This window comes from Notothenia rossii, assembly GCF_949606895.1.
Source record: "Notothenia rossii genome assembly, chromosome: 9".
NCBI lineage: Eukaryota > Metazoa > Chordata > Actinopteri > Perciformes > Nototheniidae > Notothenia > Notothenia rossii.
In genome coordinates this window covers 10,635,709-10,659,089 of record NC_136907.1, presented here as the reverse complement: position 1 = coordinate 10,659,089, position 23,381 = coordinate 10,635,709, and the positions used below count along the sequence as shown (strand labels likewise).

The following is a 23,381-nucleotide window of genomic DNA, read 5'->3' as shown; positions in this document are numbered from 1 at the left end:
CATGTGAAGGACTCTACTAAAGTTACTCTTTTGTCCCATGCAGCCGGGAGTGTGTGATGACTACTTGCATTCTTGCAAGGATAATAAATACATGTATCTTGATATCGAAGATCAAGCCGGTGACGACGAGTGATATTTTTCTAACAATACTCAACAGAGCAATATTGTCCATATCAAATATAGAGTTTTGGTCTTTTAATGGAATTTGTTGATCTGTTAAACATGTTATTTTATTCAAACATGACATTATATCTAAAAGAAGTATAGGCTGCTGCACCCACGCCTCAAACTCTGTTAGTATCTGGCAAATACTTTACACAAGGACCTTCATTCGTGTATATCATTTTCTCAAGGGATAAGAGTTCTCCACCAGGATGTACATGTCACAACTTCACACAGCTCAATTACTTTACTGGCTCTTTTTACACCATACTTTAGTTCTTGCGAGTCTTGAACATCACTTTCTTGACACCATTGAAATCAGGGGACAAAGTGCGTTTTGTTGGATGGTAAATGTTAAAAGGACTATATTTATATAGCGCTTTATCCAGTCTTTACAACTCCTTAGAGCGCTTGACATTTACAAGTCATCTTTTACCTATTCATACTGCATTCAAACATTCAAGAAAGCATTCAGACACCGTTGGTCCTGCCATTGGGTGCAACTCAAGTTTCTTGCCCAAGGACACACAGACATGTAGGACGGCTGGGATCAAACCCACAACCTTAAGATAGAGAGAGCGTACTCACAGCCACAGTCACCTTCAACGGATGGCTGGTTTGTAAAAGCCATCTTTGATGAAGGCAGAGGCAGAAACACCACAAAGCCAGACATCTGAACATGTTGTAACACCACTTGTTTAACTGCTCATCATCATCAGTCACTTCTGTTTGTACAGTGTGAGGTTATACCCTCAATTAGCTCCATCTTATTCACAGGTTCTTAGCATGCTTCTCTTGGGCATATGAGCTTTCTCAAGTCTTGATGTACTTGTATCCATCTATCAAGAAAGGGTAATTAAAGAAGAAGAAAAAGGAACCATTCCATGATTCCATCACAATATATTTAGAACTGAATGTGTTGAGTGGGCTGAGGGTGTTTCATGCGTCATCATGTAATGTGTACTGTCCTGTTCTCGATGTAGTTTCTTGACACCATGTGCCTGGAGATAAATCAGCCCTTTGTTCAGCCTACAAAATGAGTCAAATGATTACAGAGAATTCCCAACATGACTTTAAACAGCGCAGTGTTAATCCACTTAACATTTATGTCTATGTTATTTCTTATATTTGGAAACGACCCTGTTTCTGTTGCAGCTGGGTCTTTTGTTGAATGTCATTTTATGTTTTATGACACTATGTAACTAGCCTAAATGTTAGAGTCTAAAGCACTCGTTCACAAACGGATCAATACGCCAAATCAAACTAAGTTGGAACATCTTTGACAGTGACGGATCAGTCAAGTATGGCTGATTCCTCGCTTGTCCCTTTTATTATTCGACAAAAGCACGTCTGTCTGGAGGAATGTTTAGTTTAAAACTAGGCCAGCTTTAGTCCCATCAGATATAACCGCTCGAGGTTATACTTTTGTGTAAAGCGTCACTATTTATGACGAGCCTAAATCATACTCATCACTCCTTACACTGACATTCTGGTATCCGCAGATAAAACTAAATCAAAACTTTAGTGTTGAATACAAAACTGTCTTATAAAACATTGAAATGCAAGCATGTTAAATGGTGGGGGAGTGTAACTTAAATGGGAAACATAGCAATAGTAATAACATTGTTATTAAGACACCTACACTTGGGAACGAGGATTGGCCCTGTTTCTATTTCTGGAATACTGACATTATTTATGAAGTCTTGTGTTTCTCTTCAGGGAGAAGTGAATTCACTGTGAAGTGTAAAAGTCCGGGCTAGCGCTAGTTCAAAGTGAATTGTTTAAATCGTTTTATGGGCTGCATCCTTAAATAGGTATAAAAAATACATATAGATAAATAAAAGTGTGTCTATCCCGGGCTGATGGATGGCTGTCGACGAAACTGTTTGAGCCTCAGGCCGGTAGTTAGGAGCATAATATAAGTGCAATAGATTATTCAATCTAATGTGATCAAGATATTTTGGTTTTGCTTTGAGACAAAGGCTGATGATGACGCTGGTTTGTCTGCACTTTGTGTAAACACTTGACCTAGTATTGCTTCCTAACACGGTGCCATGTTTTGGTTTTGTGACCCTGTTTATTACGGAGTGTGATATAATATGACGAGTCATTTGATGAATCGCCTAGCCTAAATAAATCCCCTTTTTTCAAATGTTACTTCACATCTTTTGTAAGTTGTATTCTTCTCCTTTCTCAAATCACTCCACCCCCCCACCCCTTCCTTCAGTTTGAACTTATATACCTGCCAGGGAAGTCTTCACGGGGGTTGCGTGATTAAATAAATTAGTGCTTGTTATATACTCTTTACGACTGTTCAAAACAACTGCTGATGTGCAATTGAGCAAGGCACTTAAGTCCAGAAATGTGTCCAGTGGAGCCATTCAAAGAAGGCCATGTCTATATTGGGAAGGGAAGGTGCCGTATGTAAACGTGGGGATCAGCAGGAATCCACCGCCCAGGTATCCTACTTGGATCAGCAGACATTCACACTTTAATGACATGCTCTGCAGCGATGTGAAACTCCTCCAGTGGGAGGAGAGCGTCTCCTGACATGTGAAATTGCTGCACTGCTGCTGCTGTCAAATTCATAGGCACAGGGTGATTTGTTTAGAGAAGCAGCATCAGCCGTAAGATCTATTCAGTTTAACAGGCGTAACGATCCCACTGCTGTTTCATTGTTAACCGATTCTGAATAAGCTGTTTTGATTTGCCAATCAATAAGTTATCAATGACTCGGGGGGTGCTGTATCATTAAGCATGTGGATTGTTGTAATTTCCCTTTTTTTTTTTATATATATGAATGGAAATGGTTTTGCATTTGTGGTATACAATGTATCAGTGTGTGTTATCATCAGATACGGACATAAAACAGTGTCATTCCTGAACAATATCTATAACCAGGGGTGCACATAAGTGGTACGCAGGTACGCATGCGCCGCGGCAACAATCTGAAATGCGTACCGTCACTTGTGTCACAAAGCACATTTGCGTGCCGACGTACTTGTGAAGCTTTTCCAGAAGGCGGTTAGATCTGCGGACGACATCGGTTTCCGTGTGCACAGACAGGGCTGCTGTTAACGTCGGTCTGTACAGCAGCACTGCGCCCCCCCACCGCGCCCCCCCCGCTGACATTCACGATACAGAGGGCTTCATGGGAACTTTGAGGGGAGCCAGAAGTTGGAGTACCAAACACTAACTCCAGGTACTCATCTGAGTACCTCACTGAGAAAGTTGTGTGCACCCCTGTCTATAACACTGATATATGTTGTCAAACTGCAGCATACAGAGTTTATTTGAGCTGCTTTTTTACAGATGTTATGCGTCACAGTACTAGGGCTTTCCTCGACTTAAGAAATTCTTAGTCATCTATCACCAACATGGCCAAAGAGTTGACTAAGAGTGGGCAGCCCTATTCTGTACCGTTTGCTTTCTATAAGGCACACTGCTCCGCATGATGACCCTTTTCTTTGATGTTGTTTTGCAGCCTGTGTTGATGTCTTCGGGACACACTCCAATGTACACCTCCGCTGTCTCCACACTGGTAAGAACAAAGCAACCCGAGTTCGCTCCATCACCCTGAAAGTTATCAGTTTCATCATCAGTCATCCTCATCAGTTTTATATATGTCCTCATTTCCTGTCTTTGCTGGATTTAGTGTCACTCGAAGTTTACTGTGTAAAGGGTGACCTGTGCAACCTCATTGTATCTGTTCTGCCAGAGTATGAGGTCATGTGTTTTCTGATGGTATCAGTTTGTTCCGAACTCATTGCCATTCAAATCTTCTTTGTCTAGAGATTTGTTACACTTGTACTCAGTGACTATTTTTGGGCCTGATATCACATTATCGGATCTGAAATGTTTCCAAATAATGTTTTTGTATCAAATATTGAATTCCAGTGTTATATTCACATTGTTACTTTAGAATCAGCTTCTCGGATGCATTTTTGCACAAAATCTATCCTGGAATATGTAAAAGAATGAAAGTACCCACAATGCAGTTAGAAGGATGCTAAAGCTCCAGTGGTATACAGTAGCATGAGGTTCTGAGAGACAGATAGATGTTATCTGTTTGCAGGACACACTGAAACCTGTAGGTGTCAGTGTTCGACTGTGCAGTGACTTTCATAACCTTGAAAAGATGGCTATGCTGCTTTCTCAATAAAACATTATTTTATTAGCCTCACGCTCCTTGAATAGCTCAAAAGATTTAGTCTGTCTTTCAAGGCAGAAAGGGTTGTGCACTGGCATTGAAGGGACTCATATTAAAAGGGCCATTACTTATTGCTTCCTACCTTGAGAGAGAAGAAGCTAATTATCACATAGAAACGTAGCTATTCAAAGGAAAACATTACATAAAAAGCTAGTTGCACCTGTACTTGAGTACGTTTGAAAAGTTCAAAGATGGGATCATTTGAACGAGTGGCATATAGTCTCTATGTCTCAGTTGAACAAGTGGTTACTCATGTACATCATCCATTCATGTCTTTGTCTGCCTGGCCTGACCTTGAACGCATCATGTCTTGAAGGGCCTGCTTATAATGAAACTGTTTAACATATGGGGCATTCTGCTCAACCTTGCAGCATAAAGTCATCAGTAAGAAAAATGTGTTCACATACATCCCCTCACACATTCACAGACGTACTTCATCCATGTTCTGTACTGTAAGGTGACGTGCGTTCCTACATGCAGTGTGTGTGTGTGTGTGTGTGTGTGTGTGTGTGTGTGTGTGTGTGTGTGTGTGTGTGTGTGTGTGTGTGTGTGTGTGTGTGTGTCCGTGTGTGTGTCCGTGTGTGTGTCCGTGTGTGTGTGTGTGTGTGTGTGTGTGTGTGTGTGTGTGTGTGTGCGCGTCCGTGCGTGTGTGTGTGTGTGTGTGTGTGTGTGTGTGTGTGTGTGTGTGTGTGTGTTACCGTGCGTGCGGGTGTAGTGCCGTGTGCTTGTCATTGATGTGTGTGTGGTGTCGTCAGTCTGTCTCTTTATTGCTGTAATGGTGTGGGGTTAGCCAGCTCCACTCCAGGCCCCATTGATTTATGGGTAGGATTTTCTCTGGAAGCACTGCAACGTTTGGCAAAGTAAGACGAGGTCTATGGGTTATGTACATGATTTAGCGAAGAGGTGCTTTAGTTTCAAATGACATCCTTTTTTTTTTTCTTTACTCGGGGTATAATGTAATTAGAAATGATTTTTTTTTCGCACCGCGCGCAGAACTTTTGATATTGATCTATGCTCATATTAATGGATATCCTTACCCCTTCTACTTTATATGACTCTATGAGTCCGCTGTACCATGTCCTACTTTTATTATGGGGCTACATCAATTGTTGTGATGGCCGTTTTTCAGACTGCTGTGATTACATTAGAAGTTCTATGTTCTAACAGTGAATACAAGCCCCCAAATAATTGCTTTTTTATGTATCACAAATGTACACAATATAAGACAATAAAGCATCAAAATAATTCTAAAGAGGGAGGCAAACTATGTGCTCTCACCTGCTTGAAAAATATAAAGAAACGGGTTGTTTTGAAAGTGTAAGGCTGAGCTAATGAGCAGTGAAGCTTCGGTGTTGCAGAAAGGGTATTTCCCTTCGCAGTGAATCCCAAAGGCATCTAGGTATTGAGCGAAACTTGGCCAGCATTTATTATGTCCTCAAACTTCCCCTAATGACATACAAAAACATCCCTGAGCATGCGTAAATCCGTAGAAGCAGGAAATATACCACAGTTAACCAAATACCAAAGCTTCCTATAAGCATCCCGTCCTTGCTCCTTGTCTCCTTCCATAACAATCTACCTGCACTTACAGAGATCAGTCTCAAAAGAAGTGTTAGGGAAACTGTTTTTCTAAAGCAGGAAACATAACACAACACATTTGAGATTTATCCTTCAACTGAAAAGCCGGGAGTGAAAACCAGCAGGCATGAAGTGCTTTCTAAATACCCCCTCCTCTCAGTTTATATTACACTGTCTCTTCTAATGAAAAGGGATCCATATCAGTGTGTCTCCTCTAACCACAGAACTGTTCCTACACAATACTTTGTTCACACAAATGCTCCAGACTAAACAGCTAACCCCTCTAAGATGTGTTTGACACTCAGCAAAAAAGGAGTCATTTTGTATGTAAGGATTCAATTACTGTTTTCTATAGTGTTTCCCCAAGAGCCCCCCATTATACCCTCCCCTTTCAGCGCGGCACTCATGTCTAGTTGGTATCTGGTTTCTATCTTCATTCTCTCCGTCCTCCTTACTTTTCTTTAATAAATGTTTAAATATGTCCCTGCAGCTTCGGTGTAATTACAGTGCAGCAGCAGCTCAGGTCCTTTGGGAAGGCGAGAGAGAGAGAGAGAGAGAGAGAGAGAGAGAGAGAGAGAGAGGGAAGAGAACAAATATGCACGCAGGAAGACGAGGAGAGAGCTGTTCATGCTTTATGGCAGAGTGAGATAGAGAAGGCCTCGCAACTGAAAGAGTGAGAGATAGGTAGACAGAGGAATTTTATTTGGCAAAATGGGAACGTCAGCCGACAGCTTGTCCTTCAGCATTGTCCTTACATAAGAATGTTAAGTGTGTGCATGCGTCTGCGCATACAGTGTAACACACACACACACACACACACACACACACACACACACACACACACACACACACACACACACACACACACACACACACACACACACACACACACACACACACACACACACACACACACACACACACACACACACACACACACACACACACACACACACACACACACACACACACACACACACACACACACACACACACAGAACACCTTTCAATCCATCTGTCTTCTTAAAAAGAGAGCACAAGCGATTCAAATAGGAATTTGACTCGTTTAATGGTCAATGTGCCTTTTGTGGCAATATCCACCATTTCCTAATGCAATGAATAAAATGGCAGCTATGCACGTTATTTCCTAATCAAAGATCCTTTTATATTTGTTGCGCTCCTTCGGGGTTTTGCTGTCCATGGTGCTGAATTCATTGCAGGGCCATGAAGCATACACAGTTTGTGATGATAGTGATGATGTTGCCTCTAAATGTTAAAGAAGAGGAACATTATGTTGTTCAAATCAAAGCAAAATAGGAGTAAGTAGCATTTCGGAATTTCTGTGACAAAAATATTTGCATGGATTAAAGACCCCCACTAAAAATGAAAACAGAAAAAGCAACTAAAGCAAAGGGAAAAACTAGAATGATCTAGTGTCAAGCTATTTTTCATCACCCTGGCTGCCACTGCTATGTTTACGTTTCACTTCTGACTGTAGAAGCGGGGCTAGCGGGCCTCCAGCCTCCTCTCAGTTTCAAGTGCTCCCTCGTAGGCGTCAGGCCAGTTTGAGCGGCCTGTCCTTCTAAGTTCAGCCAGTGTATAATACCTCCCCCTCTCACATCACCAGCGTCGACAGTATACAGAGAGACAGCTAAGTAATTGCCATCAAACTTTCCAGCTCGCTCCTCGTTCTCTGAGCAGCAGGGATGGGAGGGGTACAGTACAGTAGAGGCAGAAAATATGAACTGCATTTCTCTCGAGCACAGAGCAGCAGCAGGGAGGGAGGCTCCGCGATCGCACCACAAGACCGGGAGGATCTGTTAGCAAATGATTATTTTCACTCCGGATGGGTGATTTCTGAAGACAGGACGATTGTGTCTCAGATAATAACGAGCCTCATCAGCGAGGAGTCATTTTTATAACTGGAGCGTTGGGTTGGAGGATGTAATTGTGCTTCCTCAAATGAAGACTCCGCAAGAGGAGGATACTAATGGGCTGTGCTTTTTCTGCAATTTTGGATTTTTAAATTGTAAAAAAGCTGTATCCTTTTTTTTGCAGCTATCCTTGGTGTTCTGTTCTATTCCGGTTGAATGGAAAGCAATGCTGAAAGTGGGTTTTTAGATATTTCTGAGGCCATGTGGACGCTTCATAGTGTCTGATATACTGTGATGGCAGGGCCCACAACTAATGGCTCGCTGGTGGTAACGTTCAAAGCTGACATTTTTAGAGCGCACTCGAAATCTTCCAGCCACGCGCTCGGAGTCTGTTATTTTTGGCGGTGAGCAGCAGGTCGGCACCACGATTTAGGCTACATTTCGACACTGAAGCAAAATGTTCATGTCCGTGTGGCACGCCAAAAAGATGGGCAGCCGTTTCCTCGACAATGTGCGGAAATCCAAGAAACAGCGGCATCATAGGATGGTATGCATGTTTTAAACATGTTAACTTATTATATTTGTGAAAAATGAAAATGCAATTTTGCTTGGTGGCTTGGAGGTGGTGCTTGAAGCTTGGGTGTTTGATTATGTTATTATTATTATTATTATTATTATTATTATGATACAAAGGCTTGGTTTTGGTTATCTGCACGGATAGGAAACTTAAGGCTATGGCTGCACTAAAGGCCCATGATAGATAGATTGTAATCACAGTGAGCCCGAGTGATCAAATCTGGTGTAATACCGATTACATTCTGTTCAGGCTGTGTGGGAATACATGAGTCCTATGCTTTGAAGGGGATGTTTCTTTTACTCAAAATCCCAAGTCGTAGGTCCCCATCAAATCCACAACCCCATTACTCACGCACATACACCTTTCCCCGCTCATATAAACGTGGGATTTAATGAGCAGCAATGTGCATCATCTAATGTCCAAATGACCCACATCCTGCACTACAACCCACACACAAGCAGAGGCAGCACATTCACAAGCCATCCAAGCTGACAACATAACCCCAACTCAAACTCACAGCTACGTTACGAAAGCCCTCACACTTCTTTAACAGCCTTGCACAGCCCTAAGGTAAGGCTCAATCTGGAGTCTCTTCCAAACAGAACAGCAGCACTTTGCACTGTGCAATACCAATTATGCTCGCCCGCTTATACATCAAAACCCCCTTTGTCTTTATCAAACACAAGCCAATTCATAACTTGACATTGCGTAATTAAATAGAGGTCATTGTCTTGCTTATTTACAGGATAGCTCTTAAGGTTTAAAGGCTTTCCAGCAGCAGAAAGGTGCGCAGGACATGCCGCTTTCGAGCCTCTCCAGCATCATCCCTCTCTGATGGTATTGAACAGCAGGAAGAAAGACAGCAGTTGGTGTTTTAAATATCCTTAGGCTTAAGTTAGCAGGTGGATGTCATTAGTATTGGCGTTATTTGACCTCATTCCACTAAAACTGTCCATCAGACAGAAAGTGACTAGAGGTGTGAGCGTGCAGAGAATGGGTTATGAGCCTTAGACAAACGTGCACATATGCAGGCAGGCACACGTGCACAGAGCAGTTAGAGTCGGACCAGATCACAGGAAGGTCTTGTGAGTCACATATTCGGCAGAGAGAGAGTGTCTACATCTTTAGACATAGGCAGAGTCTATATATTCAGCTCTTAATAGAAAAAAGACATTGACACTGCTTCACTGTTCTGCTGCTCTGCTTCTTGCCTCAGCACAGTGCATGCTACAACATTGATGTATGAACTCTAATTTAGGGAATGATTAAAGCACATATCACACAAAACACTATCAAATCTGATAAGAAGAAAAGTCTAAATAAATCAGTTTTATTTGTCTTTGAAAATGCATATTCTGGCACTTAGCTTTCTGCACATCAATCCACCAGGAAGCAAAGGTTTAAATGAGAATGGATGCTGGTGGGGCTGCCTGTACAGACGTGGCAGAGGACGGGTTAGCTGAAAACGTGGGGCTAAAATATTAGGTGGGCAAGAGCAGCCAAACACTGTAAATCCTAACAACCGCGACGTGGAACGACTTGACAGAGCAGAGAGGGCTCTGTCAAGATCCCTGCAGGGAAACTGCCTGCACTGGGCTTAGATTTCTGCTGGCTATACTCATTATTTCTGTCTCCAGATAAGCATGAATTTGACGTAATGTTCAGCAGCACGGCCCGTTGGACAGGGCTACACTGTGAAGCTCTGCACAGGCACTGTTATAATCGAACAGTGTGCCGTTAAAGCCGCACTGTGGCGTTTTGTGGAGAGATTGTTACGTCTGTACCTCATGTGGATGACTACTAACTCTTTATAAAGGCAGATATTTTTAGCATCATTCCACTTGATTAGTAATGAGCAAAGAGGCTTGGATGGGGAAGTTGTGTAAAGGACGGGCTATTTACAGAGCGGAATGACATGTTTTGAATACCCTTATTTATATCAAATAAGGAACACAATAATGGGAACATCGGTCAGTGTAATGCAATACAGTTAAACAGCAACACAAGCATACAGTTAAATAAGCACCTAAATAAAAACATATTTGATGCTAGGATTATTGCAAGACTGTTCCATTAGACTATATTACTTTGAGCAGCATTAAATAAATAACAATCTGTGAACAGCAAGCGTGTCTTCCATGGATTCTACAATTTAAATATCGTAAAGAGTTACAGGCTGAGTGTAGAAATAACTTCCAATCTCATCCCAAAAAGAAAGCACTGGGTAAGATTGTGAGGTTGTTTGTTTCCTGAAAACTGAGAAAGAGTGTGACGTTGTGTTGTGTAGTTGCTTGTGTGTGTGTGTGTGTGTGTGTGTGTGTGTGTGTGTGTGTGTGTGTGTGTGTGTGTGTGCGTGCGCGTGCGCGTGCGTGTGCGTGTGCGTGTGCGTGTGCGTGTGTGTGTGTGTGTGTGTGTGTGTGTGTGTCGGAGCTGTCAGGCCTGTGAAGGTCAGCGAGCTGCTTTGTGCTGCTCTTTGCTGTTCTGTGAGCACTTCAGATGCACACAGCGTCTCCCATGCTAATCAGGGAGGTACAGAACAATGACAAACACAAACACAGGAGTTTATAAAGAAAGGCAGATTGTGTGCTAGAGAGTACTGTACTCATTGTGGTATTTACATATTCTAACATCAGATACCTTGAAGAGAGCTATTCCTTGATAACGCAATGAAAGAATGAGAATAGACTATGAGGAAATGTCACTGTGTTGAGGTTAGATGTCATGCTTTAGATGAGCTGACAGAGAAGTGTCTCAGCAAGTTAACCCAAACTGCATCAATAGCAGAAAATGCTCTCCTGTCATTGGCTCGCTGTATTAAGAGGTTTGTTTTGAAACGACAGGCAGACAGTATTCAATAGATAGCCATGTATTTAACAGCTATACATCAATTGTAGAGCATCTGAAAAGACTATGTGGTATGGTCGGGCGATGGACAGTATTTACTGTGCAGATGCAGAAATGTGTCATTCTGCAATATTGTATCTACTGTTAGCTATTCTCAGGTAGTCTAGTGGTTCTTGTTTGATCACGCCATAGTGCGATCTGAAATACAGCCGCACGGCTAAGTATCCTTATTTGGGCAGACGTGTAAGAAGAGGGCTATATTAGAAAATCAGGATGAGATAGATATTTGGTGTTGTGATTTCCAGCCCCTTTTCGAATTTCTCACAGTATTCGTCTGCTTTTTTAAATGAAAGATGAGCAAAACCTGCAGGAAAAGTCAATTTAATTTTTTTGCTATAATCTGAAGTAAAAATGTAGTTATTCTTGAATTGCTTTATCTTGTTTGGTTGAGTTATTTCAAACCATATATTCATTTAACGTACAGAACAGTAACAATACTGTTAGCGTGATATAACATTATACAAGAAGATTTTGGCCATATATCCCACCCTAACCAAGGGGGCTCGCATGAATTATGTCCGTGTCCATCGAGGTTGGTTTGGCTCTCCTCTCTATACTTGAGAGTGACATCCCTGAAATTAGAAATGTGCTTTTATCACAGCTTGGAGTTAAAATGGCCATCAGTGGTTCAGGGATATACAGAGAGCTGATCCTGGAGCTGCCTCATCTTTAAGTTACTGCCACTATTTCTTAACATCATGTCTTCTCTCTGCCTCCAGGGAAATACTCCTCCAGTGGTGGTGAACACTGACACTCTCGACGGCTCCCCATATGTAAGGATTATGTTTAATCGTCTCTTTATTGTATTGCTATGTTATCTCAAGTGCCTTCACATTCAGTCTGTATTATAATTCCATTCATGTCCAGCATCCAGGTAGCTCTCTGCACATTGTTTTCATCTGAATAATATACTAATTCATTTGACCTTCCTTTAATTAAAACCTCTGTCTGATATACGTTAGCCTGTATGGAAACATGACATAATAATGTATTTTCTAAAATGAAAGAAATAAAATATCTCGAAGTACGTACTGACATGAGATGGGTGAGGAATACGTGAATGAGGCTTCTCAGAGGAAGAACACCAGACCAGTATTATTGCACCACGACAGCGCTGAGAAAAGTGTGGTTTTCTAGGTCGGATACAAAAACAGTGAACTTCTTTAAATTCCCTCTCCTTCTGGGACTCGCTTGATTGCAGAGGTAAAGCTGAGTTGATCAGCCAGAAGGCGATACCAACTATAAGAATAGTGTTGCTATTTTCATCTAGGTACAACACTAGTCCACACATACAGTATGCCGAAGAGGAGCAGGGTTGTTCTTAATAAAATGGAGTCGACAGAACTCCTGATATAGTCAGATTTTAACGCTGATGATGCTATGTTCAGGAGCTGATGGTAAATCCTGTAAGCCCGACTTCCGATTCTGTGGATGAATATATGATCAAGCCCATATATGGCAAATGCTGAATCAACATTAACTGACTAGGATTCAAACCGTTTTTTTTCCTTATAAATGATTTGTAGAAAAACAGTTAGTGACAGTGTGTGTGGCAGCATAGATCTGCAGTCGCATAACTGTCCAATCTGAGTAAACTAACATCCCTTTCTTACAGGTAAACGGGACAGAAGGTGAAATTGAATATGAGGAGATCACACTGGAAAGAGTGAGTCTGATAAAAAGATTTTTGAAGCTGGTTTTTAAACAAATGTAAACCTGCTGCAGATGTTTCACTCCTAGCTCTCAGGCCACAGTGAAATGCCCCTGATGGGAATAGTCATTGTTTTTTTATTTTGTGTTTGTTTCTGCAGGGTAACTCCGGCCTGGGCTTCAGCATAGCAGGAGGAACAGACAACCCTCATGTGGGCGACGACCCGAGCATCTTCATCACCAAAATCATACCTGGAGGGGCCGCGGCTCAGGATGGACGGCTGAGGTACACACACACACACACACACACACACACACACACACACACACACACACACACACACACACACACACACACACACACACACACACACACACACACACACACACACACACACACACACACACACACACACACACACACACACACACACACACACACACACACACACACACACACACACACACACACACACACACACACACACACACACACACACACACACACACACACACACACACACACACCATTCAGGATCCCACTAAATCCACTGATATAAAATCCAACAATCAGAGAATGCCAATGGACCCATTAGGCAGACTCCAGATAAAAGAAATGTGCACTGCTGACCTGTTTACCCTGCACGTGTTCTTTTGAATTCACTGATTCTGACATGCAGTCCCTTTTCTACAAGCAAACACACTTAAAGAAACATCCCATGTGTTCCTCAGCTCTTCACTTAAAAGTCTAGAGTATTGTACCACAGAAATGCAGCCTATTGTCTGTCCAGCATGCTCAGCATCAACGTTACATCATACTGTAGAAGGCCTGTCTGTTTAACTCAAGATCTGAATGCCTCTGCTGTATACTACTACTACTACTACTACTACTACTACTAGTCATTTGATCTAAAAATAACCGTAAAGTATCTAGTCATAGTACTGTTGCTTTTCGGTTTTTTAGGAGATTCAAAAAGAGATTTTGTACATTTAGATGCAAAAATGACATTTGTGAAAAATAGATCCCATTTTAAGCCAGTGATATGGAAAGGTTAGAAGATATCAATAAACAGCAACTGCAGTAAATGAGCCATGTACAGGAGATCTTCCCTGTATTTTACAGCTGACCTATAAACATCCATCTGGAATGACTTGTTCAGAGAGCAGAGAACGCTAGATTTGCCTGAATGCAATGCGTTGTATTGGCCATATCTTGAGGAAAAAACATTTAGCATTATACTCCTGATATCTCAAAAACGGAATTCTTACAAAACCTGCAATTTGTGGGTCTATCATTCATGTTGCATTCAGTTGAAGTCTCTATTTGATGATTCTAACGCTGAAACATTTATTTGTCTTTCATATTGAGTGACTCAGTAGCTCTTGAATCAGTATAAATATTAGATGTGAGATTGAATAGTGCCTCTTTGGGATTGTTAATAAACTGTCAGCTAGCGCTGGTCGATTATGGCAAAAATCATAATCTCGATTATTTGGGTAAATAATTGATATCACGATTATTAAAGACGATTATCCATTTACTTATTGGAGAAAAAAAATGTGAACAGTATGTTTTTAACAGTTGATTACCCTGAACTTTAAGTATAATTCAACTGAAAAACCAATAAAAAAAAAAAGATTATTTGAAAAGAAAAAAAAGTAATAATAATAATAAAAAGATAATCGTTTTATTTTGATTACGTTGTTTTCGTAATCGTTGCAAGCCATAATCGTAATTGCGATTAAAATACGATTAATTGAGCAGCCCTACTGTGAACATAGGTTGTTCTTTATAGCTTTAATAAAGGCTGTATGTAAATCTATGAGCACAGAATTACAGAGAACACTAAATGATGCTCTGTGGGGCAGTTGCTCTGAAATTGCCAATATAAAATAAATATGTTGCTGAATGATAAAAATCTCTCCTCTACATGCCAGAAAGTATTTCACATTGTCTTAACAATATGCAGCTCTGACTCTCAGTGTTAAAGCATTTGCATGAGATGTCAGCAGCCATTGGAGTTCGCTTTAGTGATGCGTCTCAATTCAATCAAATGGATAATAATAATAGTGAAATTAAGAAAATGTGGACAAAGTGTGCTCATAGGAAAAGTTGATGAAATATATCTGAGGCAATTAGAAGCCATCTTAGTGTCATTATTTAAAAAGGGGTGGTCCTGCCATTAGCTGTACAGAAATATCCCCCTAAAAGGAACGTTTTAGAAGTTTGACAGCCACATTAATGATTGGCTCAAGATGATTGTGGCAACATCTGATTGGATGGACTAAAGAGACTCAACTTATTGAGTAAGGAACGGGAGAACAAAAAAAGAGAGATGAGGATGTAAATAAATAAAGCCAGCATGAAGACAGTGGTCCTGATTGAACTTTGGCTAAGCTTCATTTGTCTTGCAGCCCTCAAGAATTATTTCAGTCTTACAAAATGTTACACCCTAAAATGTTCATGGCCGTAAAAATCAATTTTAAACAGATGAATTGAATTGTGATAAGTAGAGTTGTTAGGCCCTTGGAGGAACAGTGTATGAAAATAGCTATTTCATCAAAATCGTCTCTTCTGCACACACAGGCTGCTGTCACTTCACATTTCCACTCTTCATTACTTTCAGGAACAGCTAAAGCAAAGAGACATACCCTGCAGCTACCTTTGTGCTAGATCAACTAACAGATCGATAGCATTAGGGTTTCTTTCCTTATTAATATTTGTTATAAGAGATGCACAATTTGGGATTTTTGTCACAACTCGTTTTGGCCAAATGGCTAATTTGGACACACGCTGAGATATTTTAACTAATTCAACAAAGGTTGCATTTTTAACAGACCATATTTGTTTTTATGAGGCATGTGAAGACAGAACTGACTGTACATACATTTTGTCCGTGGAGGATTTTAAATTATTTATTTGTGCATACCGATGACTGCTGATGTCATGCTGCATCCCTATTGGATACTGACAGTTGGGGCACAAAAGGCCAGATGTGTGTTGTGAAACTGGATCCCCAGCACAGCTACTGTATGGTTGGAGATTGACGGATCCTGACCTCGTCTGGTGGAGGATTACACCAATTTCCTTCCAAAACAAAAACTAATTATGCATTTTTTTTCTCCCTCCAATTGTTTCTCTCTTTATCTTCCTTTCCCTGTGGCTTAGTGTGAATGACTGCATCCTATTTGTGAATGATGTTGACGTGAGGGAGGTGACACACAGCCAAGCTGTGGAGGCCCTTAAGGAGGCAGGTGCTATCGTGCGTCTCTACGTTCTCCGCAGAAAACCAGCAGCAGAGAAAGTCACTGAAATCAAACTCATTAAAGGGCCTAAAGGTGTGTTGAAGTAGACTGACGCTGTTGTGTGGGTCTAAGGACACTTTATACCCGGCTAAGCTTTGCCCTCTGGATTTAGCAAATCTGCTCTGTGTTAACCCACACCTCCTTTGCTAACTCTCTGCCTCTCTCATCACTCCCTTTCTCAGGATTAGGTTTCAGCATTGCTGGAGGGGTGGGAAACCAGCACATACCAGGAGATAACAGTATCTATGTCACCAAGATCATTGAAGGCGGAGCGGCTCATAAAGACTGTCGCCTGCAGATCGGGGACAAGATCTTAGCGGTTGGTCATTCTTATGGAATAACTAGCATGCAGAGATATACAAGCCCACACATATACAGTACAGGTCACTGATAGCCTCACACTCTCACCTCTTAAGCACACAGACACACACTCACATTTCTGTGTATACAAGCAGGATGGATTAATCAAGAGCCAAGATAAATGTCAGCTGTAATTTTCATGGCCGGGAATTAATTTCATTAATATGTTAATGGCTGTGTAGGATGGGATAAATGTTTAACTGGAGTGCTGCCACAAAGAGTCTCACGCAGCACTGCTGCCCTCTGCTGGAGAACAGAGAGACTGGAGCGCAGCAGCCGATGGAGAACACCAGCAACATCAAAATGGTGCTGGGTTTCTGCTAAATGGTGTCTGAGCACATGCTTTACCTCTAAATGCCCTGGGACACGGCTACATGCTCATCATGAATCTGTTCAAAGATACATTTAAAAACAATGGCTACATTACGTTAAATGTAATAATGCTCTATTTTGTAATATTAACACACCTAGCTTAGAGATGGACATTTGCATATTACCTATAGGGGCAGCTAATTCAGAAGTGACCCCTAGCTTTATTTGTAGCTTTGCTCATCTTCACCTATTTAATCTGACTCATATTTAGCCATTTATAGTGCAACGATTACAGTAAGGGTGAGCACTTTCAATACATGTAGCATTTCATTTTACCTTGTGTGTGATTTAAATCGATGTCCTTGCTGTTACAAATCAGTCTTATTGTTCAAGTATTTAAAAAAGAGAGAGATGCACAGATACTGATATTTACATAAAGTATGTCTCCTGTACTGACTCTTGTCAGCTGGATTGTCCAATTGGCTGCCAATCTGGCCTTGGATACCATTATTTAATAAATAATCATTTATTCCTTTTTATTTATACTAGCTAGCATTTTCCTTTACAAAGGTTAAACAAGCTTAATAAAGAAAAGCCTGATGTTGCCTTACACATAATATAATGAACCCAGTCACCTCCACACAGTGAGTCATAGAGTATTGATTTAACAGGAATGGGATGAGTATCATTACCGAAAAATAAGTGCATTTAGTGATCAAATTTCACATTAGTCACTTAAGTGGTGCTATTTAAAAAACAAATAAGACAATTAGATTGACATTTCGCTTCTTAATCGTGTATCTAAATGTGATATGTTGGTGTTTTCTGACCATAAATGTCACTCTTATTAGCTGCAGAGTGACTCTAGATATGGATGTGTCAGTGGGACGGGGATCAGGTGTCATCTCTGATCGCTCTTACATACTGAGCCTCGCAGTTTGCAGCTGTGATCCTGATTGTGTTTCTTTGCTTGTCGTGAACGATCAGGTGAACAACGTGTGTCTGGAGGATGTGATGCATGAAGATGCGGTGGGGGCTCTGAAGAACACAGCCGAGGTGGTGTACCTCAGGGTGGCCAAGCCCAACAACCTGTTCCTGACCAACTCCTACAACCCACCAGACCTCACCAGCAGTAAGCCCCTCTCTGTTTGAAAGTCTACAGTCTGTGTGTTGTAAAGTATGGCAGTAGCGACAAATCACACCAGAAAACACCAAGTATCTTTTATCTATTGACTTGATGTATTTCCAAGAATCTACACCTACGACAATGATGGCCTTTTCTTCAGACTTGAAACAGCAATCAAAAGAAGGATAGAGATAATAACTTGTAATATACAGTAAAGATGACTGTGGGTGTTCAAAGCTGAGGTGTACAGTTCAGGGTTTTTCTCCTCACAGAAACACAATAAATGTCCTTCACTTGAACTCGCCTTTTGACAGCCTTCGTAATAAAAGAATCTGAGCATGGCAACACTCTTTTTTGCAGTAAGTTTCATAACAGCATTTTCTTTTCAAACGAAACATTACCAAAGTATCACATTGAAGGGCATTTACGCAGTGGGAAAGCCATTTCTTATACATCTTTGTATGTATTTTCTTTCAGCATATTCCCATATGGACACTGAACTCAGCCACCCCGGCTATCTTGGATCAGATTACCCACAAGCCCTCACTCCCACCTCGCCTAGTCGGTTTTCTCCTGTTCTGCATGGCATGATGGGAGATGATGACATCCCGAGGTGAGCAATGATGCTTCAGCCTAATGTGCTACAAACGGTTTTATTATGTGCAGTAGTAGGGTGAGCAGTGTAATGTTAGAAGAACTGATTACATTGAGTTTGTTTTGTTAACATGTCTACTTTCCTCTCTCCTCCCTCTGTCAGGGAGCCTCGCAGAGTTTTGATACACCGAGGCTCCACTGGTCTGGGATTCAACATCGTCGGAGGGGAGGACGGAGAGGGAATCTTTATCTCCTTCATCCTGGCGGGGGGGCCAGCTGACCTCAGTGGAGAGCTACACAAGGGCGATCAGATCCTCAGTGTAAGGACACTTTAATCTTTATGAAGTTGTCAAACACTAACATTAACCTACAGTTGCACAAAGTTTTTAAAAGTCATGCTGTGTGTGTGTCAGGTGAACGGTGTTGACCTGCGTATGGCCACACACGAACAGGCGGCTGCTGCCCTGAAGAACGCCGGCCAGACGGTGACCATCATCGCTCAGTACAGACCCGACGGTAAAGCCACAACACTCATTCATAACAAAGATTTATCGTTTCTAAAATAAAATACTGGCATATCTTAAAGATGGAGAGATATTTTGAAATGAAAAAAAAGTTAGATTGGGGCCTCCCTATCACTTAAGAATAAGTGCATGTCAAAAAGTTGATAGGTTTGTATTTCTCTGTTTCAGAGTACAGTCGTTTCGAGGCTAAGATCCATGACCTGAGGGAACAGCTGATGAACAGCAGTATGGGCTCTGGGACCACAACGCTAAGGAGCAACCCAAAGAGAGGCTTCTACATCAGGTCTCTCACAGACACACACAATTATGCAACTATGTGCACTGTAGCTAACATTATATTACGAATATTTAGGCAAAACAAAACTAACTGAAATGCTTTGACACCCAGTTTTAGTTCTCCTAGTCAAGATTACGTTATATGTGACATTATGAGATTGCCTTGTAATTAGCAAACCATGATTGTGTCATATATTTTGCTTGAGAAAAGCAAGTCATCCTCAAAAGCACTGATATGGTGCTAAATAATGTTATTCAAATGTATGAAGTTACTACAAAGCCTTCATAGAGCTGAAATTGTGAGTTTTGAAAGAGATATGAGTCATCACTGTCATCCAAGGGAATTTGATTATTAGAAAGAGATGATTTACCGTAGACACAGCAGACAATTCTACAATCAGAGTTAGTCTCCAAAGTTGTGAGTGTGATCCAGAACAGAGAAATAAAATGACAATACAAGGCACTATGAACAAGAAAAAAGCAATATGAGATGAGCAGTTCATTCCCTTTTAAAAGCTAATATGGTCAATCTTACACATTTTACTTTTTTAATAAGGTCAAGATTTATGTCTTACCTTATGCTGGCTAATGGCTAACCTTTAATTTAGGGATTTTTCTGAAATGTCCATAGAGAAAATTAACATTTACTATATCAATCACAGGCTGTATAGTTATTCTTATAACAACTCAAGATAGGGAAACCCCCAGCACAGGCCTGGATAACACATGATTATGTGTGCAATTAAAATTACACAAATTGTAAGAAAAAATAAACATAAATACATGATATTGTAAGTATAAGCACTAAAGCTACAGTCCAACAAAAGATAGGACGCCATGTACCACATTATGACTCAATGTGGATTTACTTGTGCCTTGCAAATGCAAGACATTCACTGCCCATACTAGTAGATTTACTGCAAATACTAGTAGAATTCCATTGCATTGCTTTGTTAACTACAATTCATACCAACAAATAAACAATTCTACAAAGTTTAAAGGTAAATACAGTGAGATAAACCACCAACCAATCAACCAGCGACACATGTTATCATGACTAACCAATGAAAAAGCGTCATGAAGACATTTCCCAAATAAAAATATGTTCATAATCATCATCACAATCTCTGCAGTCTACAACCCATTCAAATAGAAAACCCTGTCACAGTAAAAAAAAATCCAAGTACTAACAGCATTTGGGTCTTACCTTTAGATGAACTTCTTACTCTTTTCCTTCTGGAATCTGGTGATTAAGTCCTCTCCAGGTCCAGGTGTGTCGATAACCGCAACAGTCTCCTCTGGCCCTGGGTATCGATATTAGTTCTGGATGTCTCGTTACACATAATGTCGGTTTTAATATCCATTGCCACGGAGATCTCCCATAGGTTCTCCCCATTGTTCAGAATTTGTGGAAGGAATGGGATTTGAAATCCAGTTTTCCTCAAAAACGATGGTCTCCCAACGAGGCTAGCTCAAATGTTTTGCCGTCGAACAGAGCCGTTAGCTCGGCTTCAGTTGAGGGAACATGCCGTTGGCCAATGTCCAGGCGCTGTTTGTGCGCGAGCGTGTTTCAAACTGGTTAACAGTTATTATAGCCGTATAACTGTTCTGTCAAACCTGGTCAGCGACGGCTGTATGACAGAAACTCCCATTACAACTATTTCTTGCTAGACAATAAGTTGTTTATCAGATGAAGGGTTGGAATTAAAAAAGGAGGGTGGGGGGGACTTCCCTGCAACATTTCAGCAGAATTCATGGCAGTGTCAGGGGTATGTAAAATAACAAAATCGCGACTTGTGGCAATGGAAAACATGCACAAACACATCAAAACATCTCTCAATGGTGGCGCATAACTTCTTCTTCTTCGCTCTGTGACTGCAGCCCTGCACAAATTACAGCGCTTAGTGCTGCCACTAGTGACCGGAAATAATATTACAATATAATAATAATGTAGCAGGATTAGCCTTTTTTTTAAATAGTCTGTTAATCAAAGAAAAATATTTTTTTCATCTCTATGAAAAGCTTAAAAATGGTGATAAAGGAAATGTACAAATAAAGCAACTCAAGCTAAAATATAGGAATACTCATGGTTCGTGTTCAATCGGAATCAAAATAAGAAACATGTTTATTGTTAAGTAGGTTAACACATACAAGGAATAGTGGTTTAATAGACTTGAAAATATATTTTTAATTAAAATGTCTGATGTAAATTATTCCATCCCTCAGGGCTCTTTTTGACTATGATAAGACTGCAGACTGTGGCTTCCTCAGTCAGGCTCTGGGCTTCAGGTTTGGGGATGTGCTGCATGTGTTAGACTGTGGAGACGAGGAGTGGTGGCAGGCCCGTAAGGTCAGCCCCCAGAACGAGGCTGAGGAGGTCGGCTTCATCCCTAGCAAGCACAGGTCAGACTTTTTCCTGTGAGTGAGTGTGGGACCTCTTACATTTTCTTCTTCTTATTTTCTAAAAACATCTAATTTTCTAACTTGATTGTTCCGTCTCAAAAATTCACTGTTTTTATTCTTCCTCCTCTCCTTCACAGGGTGGAAAGAAAAGACTGGTCTCGTGGTAACACCAAAGAGAGGGTAAGTGTGTTCACCAGAGCTGTTTGAATGAGTTGTGACTCTCAATCTGCCTTTTAGTGCGTAAATCTCTGTTTTGGTTTCTGTTGCAGGACCATGGTCGGGACAGCCTGGGCACTCTAGGTAATTAGTATTTAGCATAAATGTTTCTGTATTGACACTGCATGCTACACTTTACACATGTTACGGACTATAGCAGACTACAGTTAACACGAAGAAATGGGCAGCAACACAAGAACATGATTTGCTGACACAGAGAAACAATATTTTCCTGGTTTTATTTAATATATATATTAAATGTAAATGGTACGTATGAAAATACGTATAATAAACACCCTGTAATATCAATGACCAGAGTAATAGCTCTATTAAAGTTGCAAGTATTGCATTGTCTCCTGAAAATGTGTTAATAACTGCAGTGGAGGAGGAGACTCTTTTAGGGTTGAACAATCCATCTGATTTTATTGAAATTGCTATATGGATTAGTGCAATTACTGACATTTGGCTCGCAAAGAAACTGTGATGTATTGGCTTGAACATTTGAAAACGCATTCAGTACACACAAATACGGACACACACACACGCAGGGCAATTTATTTTGGTTTAAAGAAATGCTTCTATGTTTTTTCACCAGGGAGAGATAAAACCTCACAAAGTTATGAGACTGTCACCCAAGTGGAAGGTAAGGTCCTACAGATTTCTATTATTTAAAGCTTTTATATTGTACTTTGTCCCTATATCCCTTTTCTGAATGTTTCTACTCTCTTTCTCTTTATGCTAGTTCATTATGCGAGGCCCATCATCATCCTGGGCCCTGTGAAAGACAGGATAAACGATGACCTATTGTCTGAATTCCCTGATAAGTTTGGATCTTGTGTTCCACGTGAGTAATTAACCTGTCAGTCATGGAGACCGACAGTCTCTCAGTTTTTTTATTTTCATGTCACTGCTGCCACCTGCAGCCATTTCAGGGTGATGTCTGCATAATGAGAACTAATTGCCTACATTTTAAGATTCAAAGTGTATTGTTTTCTTTCTCCCATGACAGACACCACACGGCCCAAGAGGGAATATGAGGTGGATGGGCGGGACTATCATTTTGTGTCGTCACGGGAACAGATGGAGAAGGACATCCAGAGCCATCGGTTCATCGAGGCGGGCCAGTACAACAGTCACCTGTACGGCACCAGCGTGCAGAGCGTCCGCGAGGTGGCTGAGCAGGTACGCAGCACCAGGAAATGAGAATAAATGATCAAATTATTTTAAAAAAATGTAAGCAATCATCATACTTGTTGTCATTTAAATATGTTTTTTGTTGTTCTGATACCCTTAGAGAAAAGTTGAACCA

General features: G+C 40.9%; 2 protein-coding genes across 8 annotated transcripts in view; one reads left to right on the top strand and one right to left on the bottom strand.

Moving 5' to 3' along the window:
* Window positions 1–21,672, bottom strand: part of zbtb20 (zinc finger and BTB domain containing 20) — a 108,709-nt gene extending 87,037 nt beyond the window's left edge. The window contains exon 1 of the mRNA XM_079651715.1: window positions 20,661–21,672. The gene's annotated coding sequence lies outside the window, so the exon portion shown is untranslated. The remainder of the gene's footprint in view (window positions 1–20,660) is intronic.
* The window catches only part of dlg4a (discs, large homolog 4a), a 66,284-nt gene that overhangs the window by 38,045 nt on the left and 4,858 nt on the right, over window positions 1–23,381 (top strand). For 3 of the 7 annotated variants that reach the window (XM_079651712.1, XM_079651711.1, XM_079651708.1), the window contains exons 3-19: window positions 3,647–3,703; window positions 12,025–12,078; window positions 12,921–12,971; window positions 13,117–13,241; window positions 16,125–16,294; window positions 16,444–16,580; window positions 17,921–18,065; window positions 18,537–18,672; window positions 18,817–18,973; window positions 19,067–19,169; window positions 19,346–19,460; window positions 21,680–21,856; window positions 21,994–22,036; window positions 22,126–22,156; window positions 22,668–22,715; window positions 22,815–22,916; window positions 23,082–23,254. In XM_079651712.1, the coding sequence (XP_079507838.1) occupies window positions 3,647–3,703; window positions 12,025–12,078; window positions 12,921–12,971; window positions 13,117–13,241; window positions 16,125–16,294; window positions 16,444–16,580; window positions 17,921–18,065; window positions 18,537–18,672; window positions 18,817–18,973; window positions 19,067–19,169; window positions 19,346–19,460; window positions 21,680–21,856; window positions 21,994–22,036; window positions 22,126–22,156; window positions 22,668–22,715; window positions 22,815–22,916; window positions 23,082–23,254 (1,824 nt within the window). Of the gene's footprint in view, window positions 1–3,646; window positions 3,704–6,975; window positions 8,372–12,024; window positions 12,079–12,920; window positions 12,972–13,116; window positions 13,242–16,124; window positions 16,295–16,443; window positions 16,581–17,920; window positions 18,066–18,536; window positions 18,673–18,816; window positions 18,974–19,066; window positions 19,170–19,345; window positions 19,461–21,679; window positions 21,872–21,993; window positions 22,037–22,125; window positions 22,157–22,667; window positions 22,716–22,814; window positions 22,917–23,081; window positions 23,255–23,381 lie in introns of those variants that run through there. The other 4 variants (XM_079651710.1, XM_079651709.1, XM_079651707.1 and 1 more) reach the window with 2 other exon arrangements.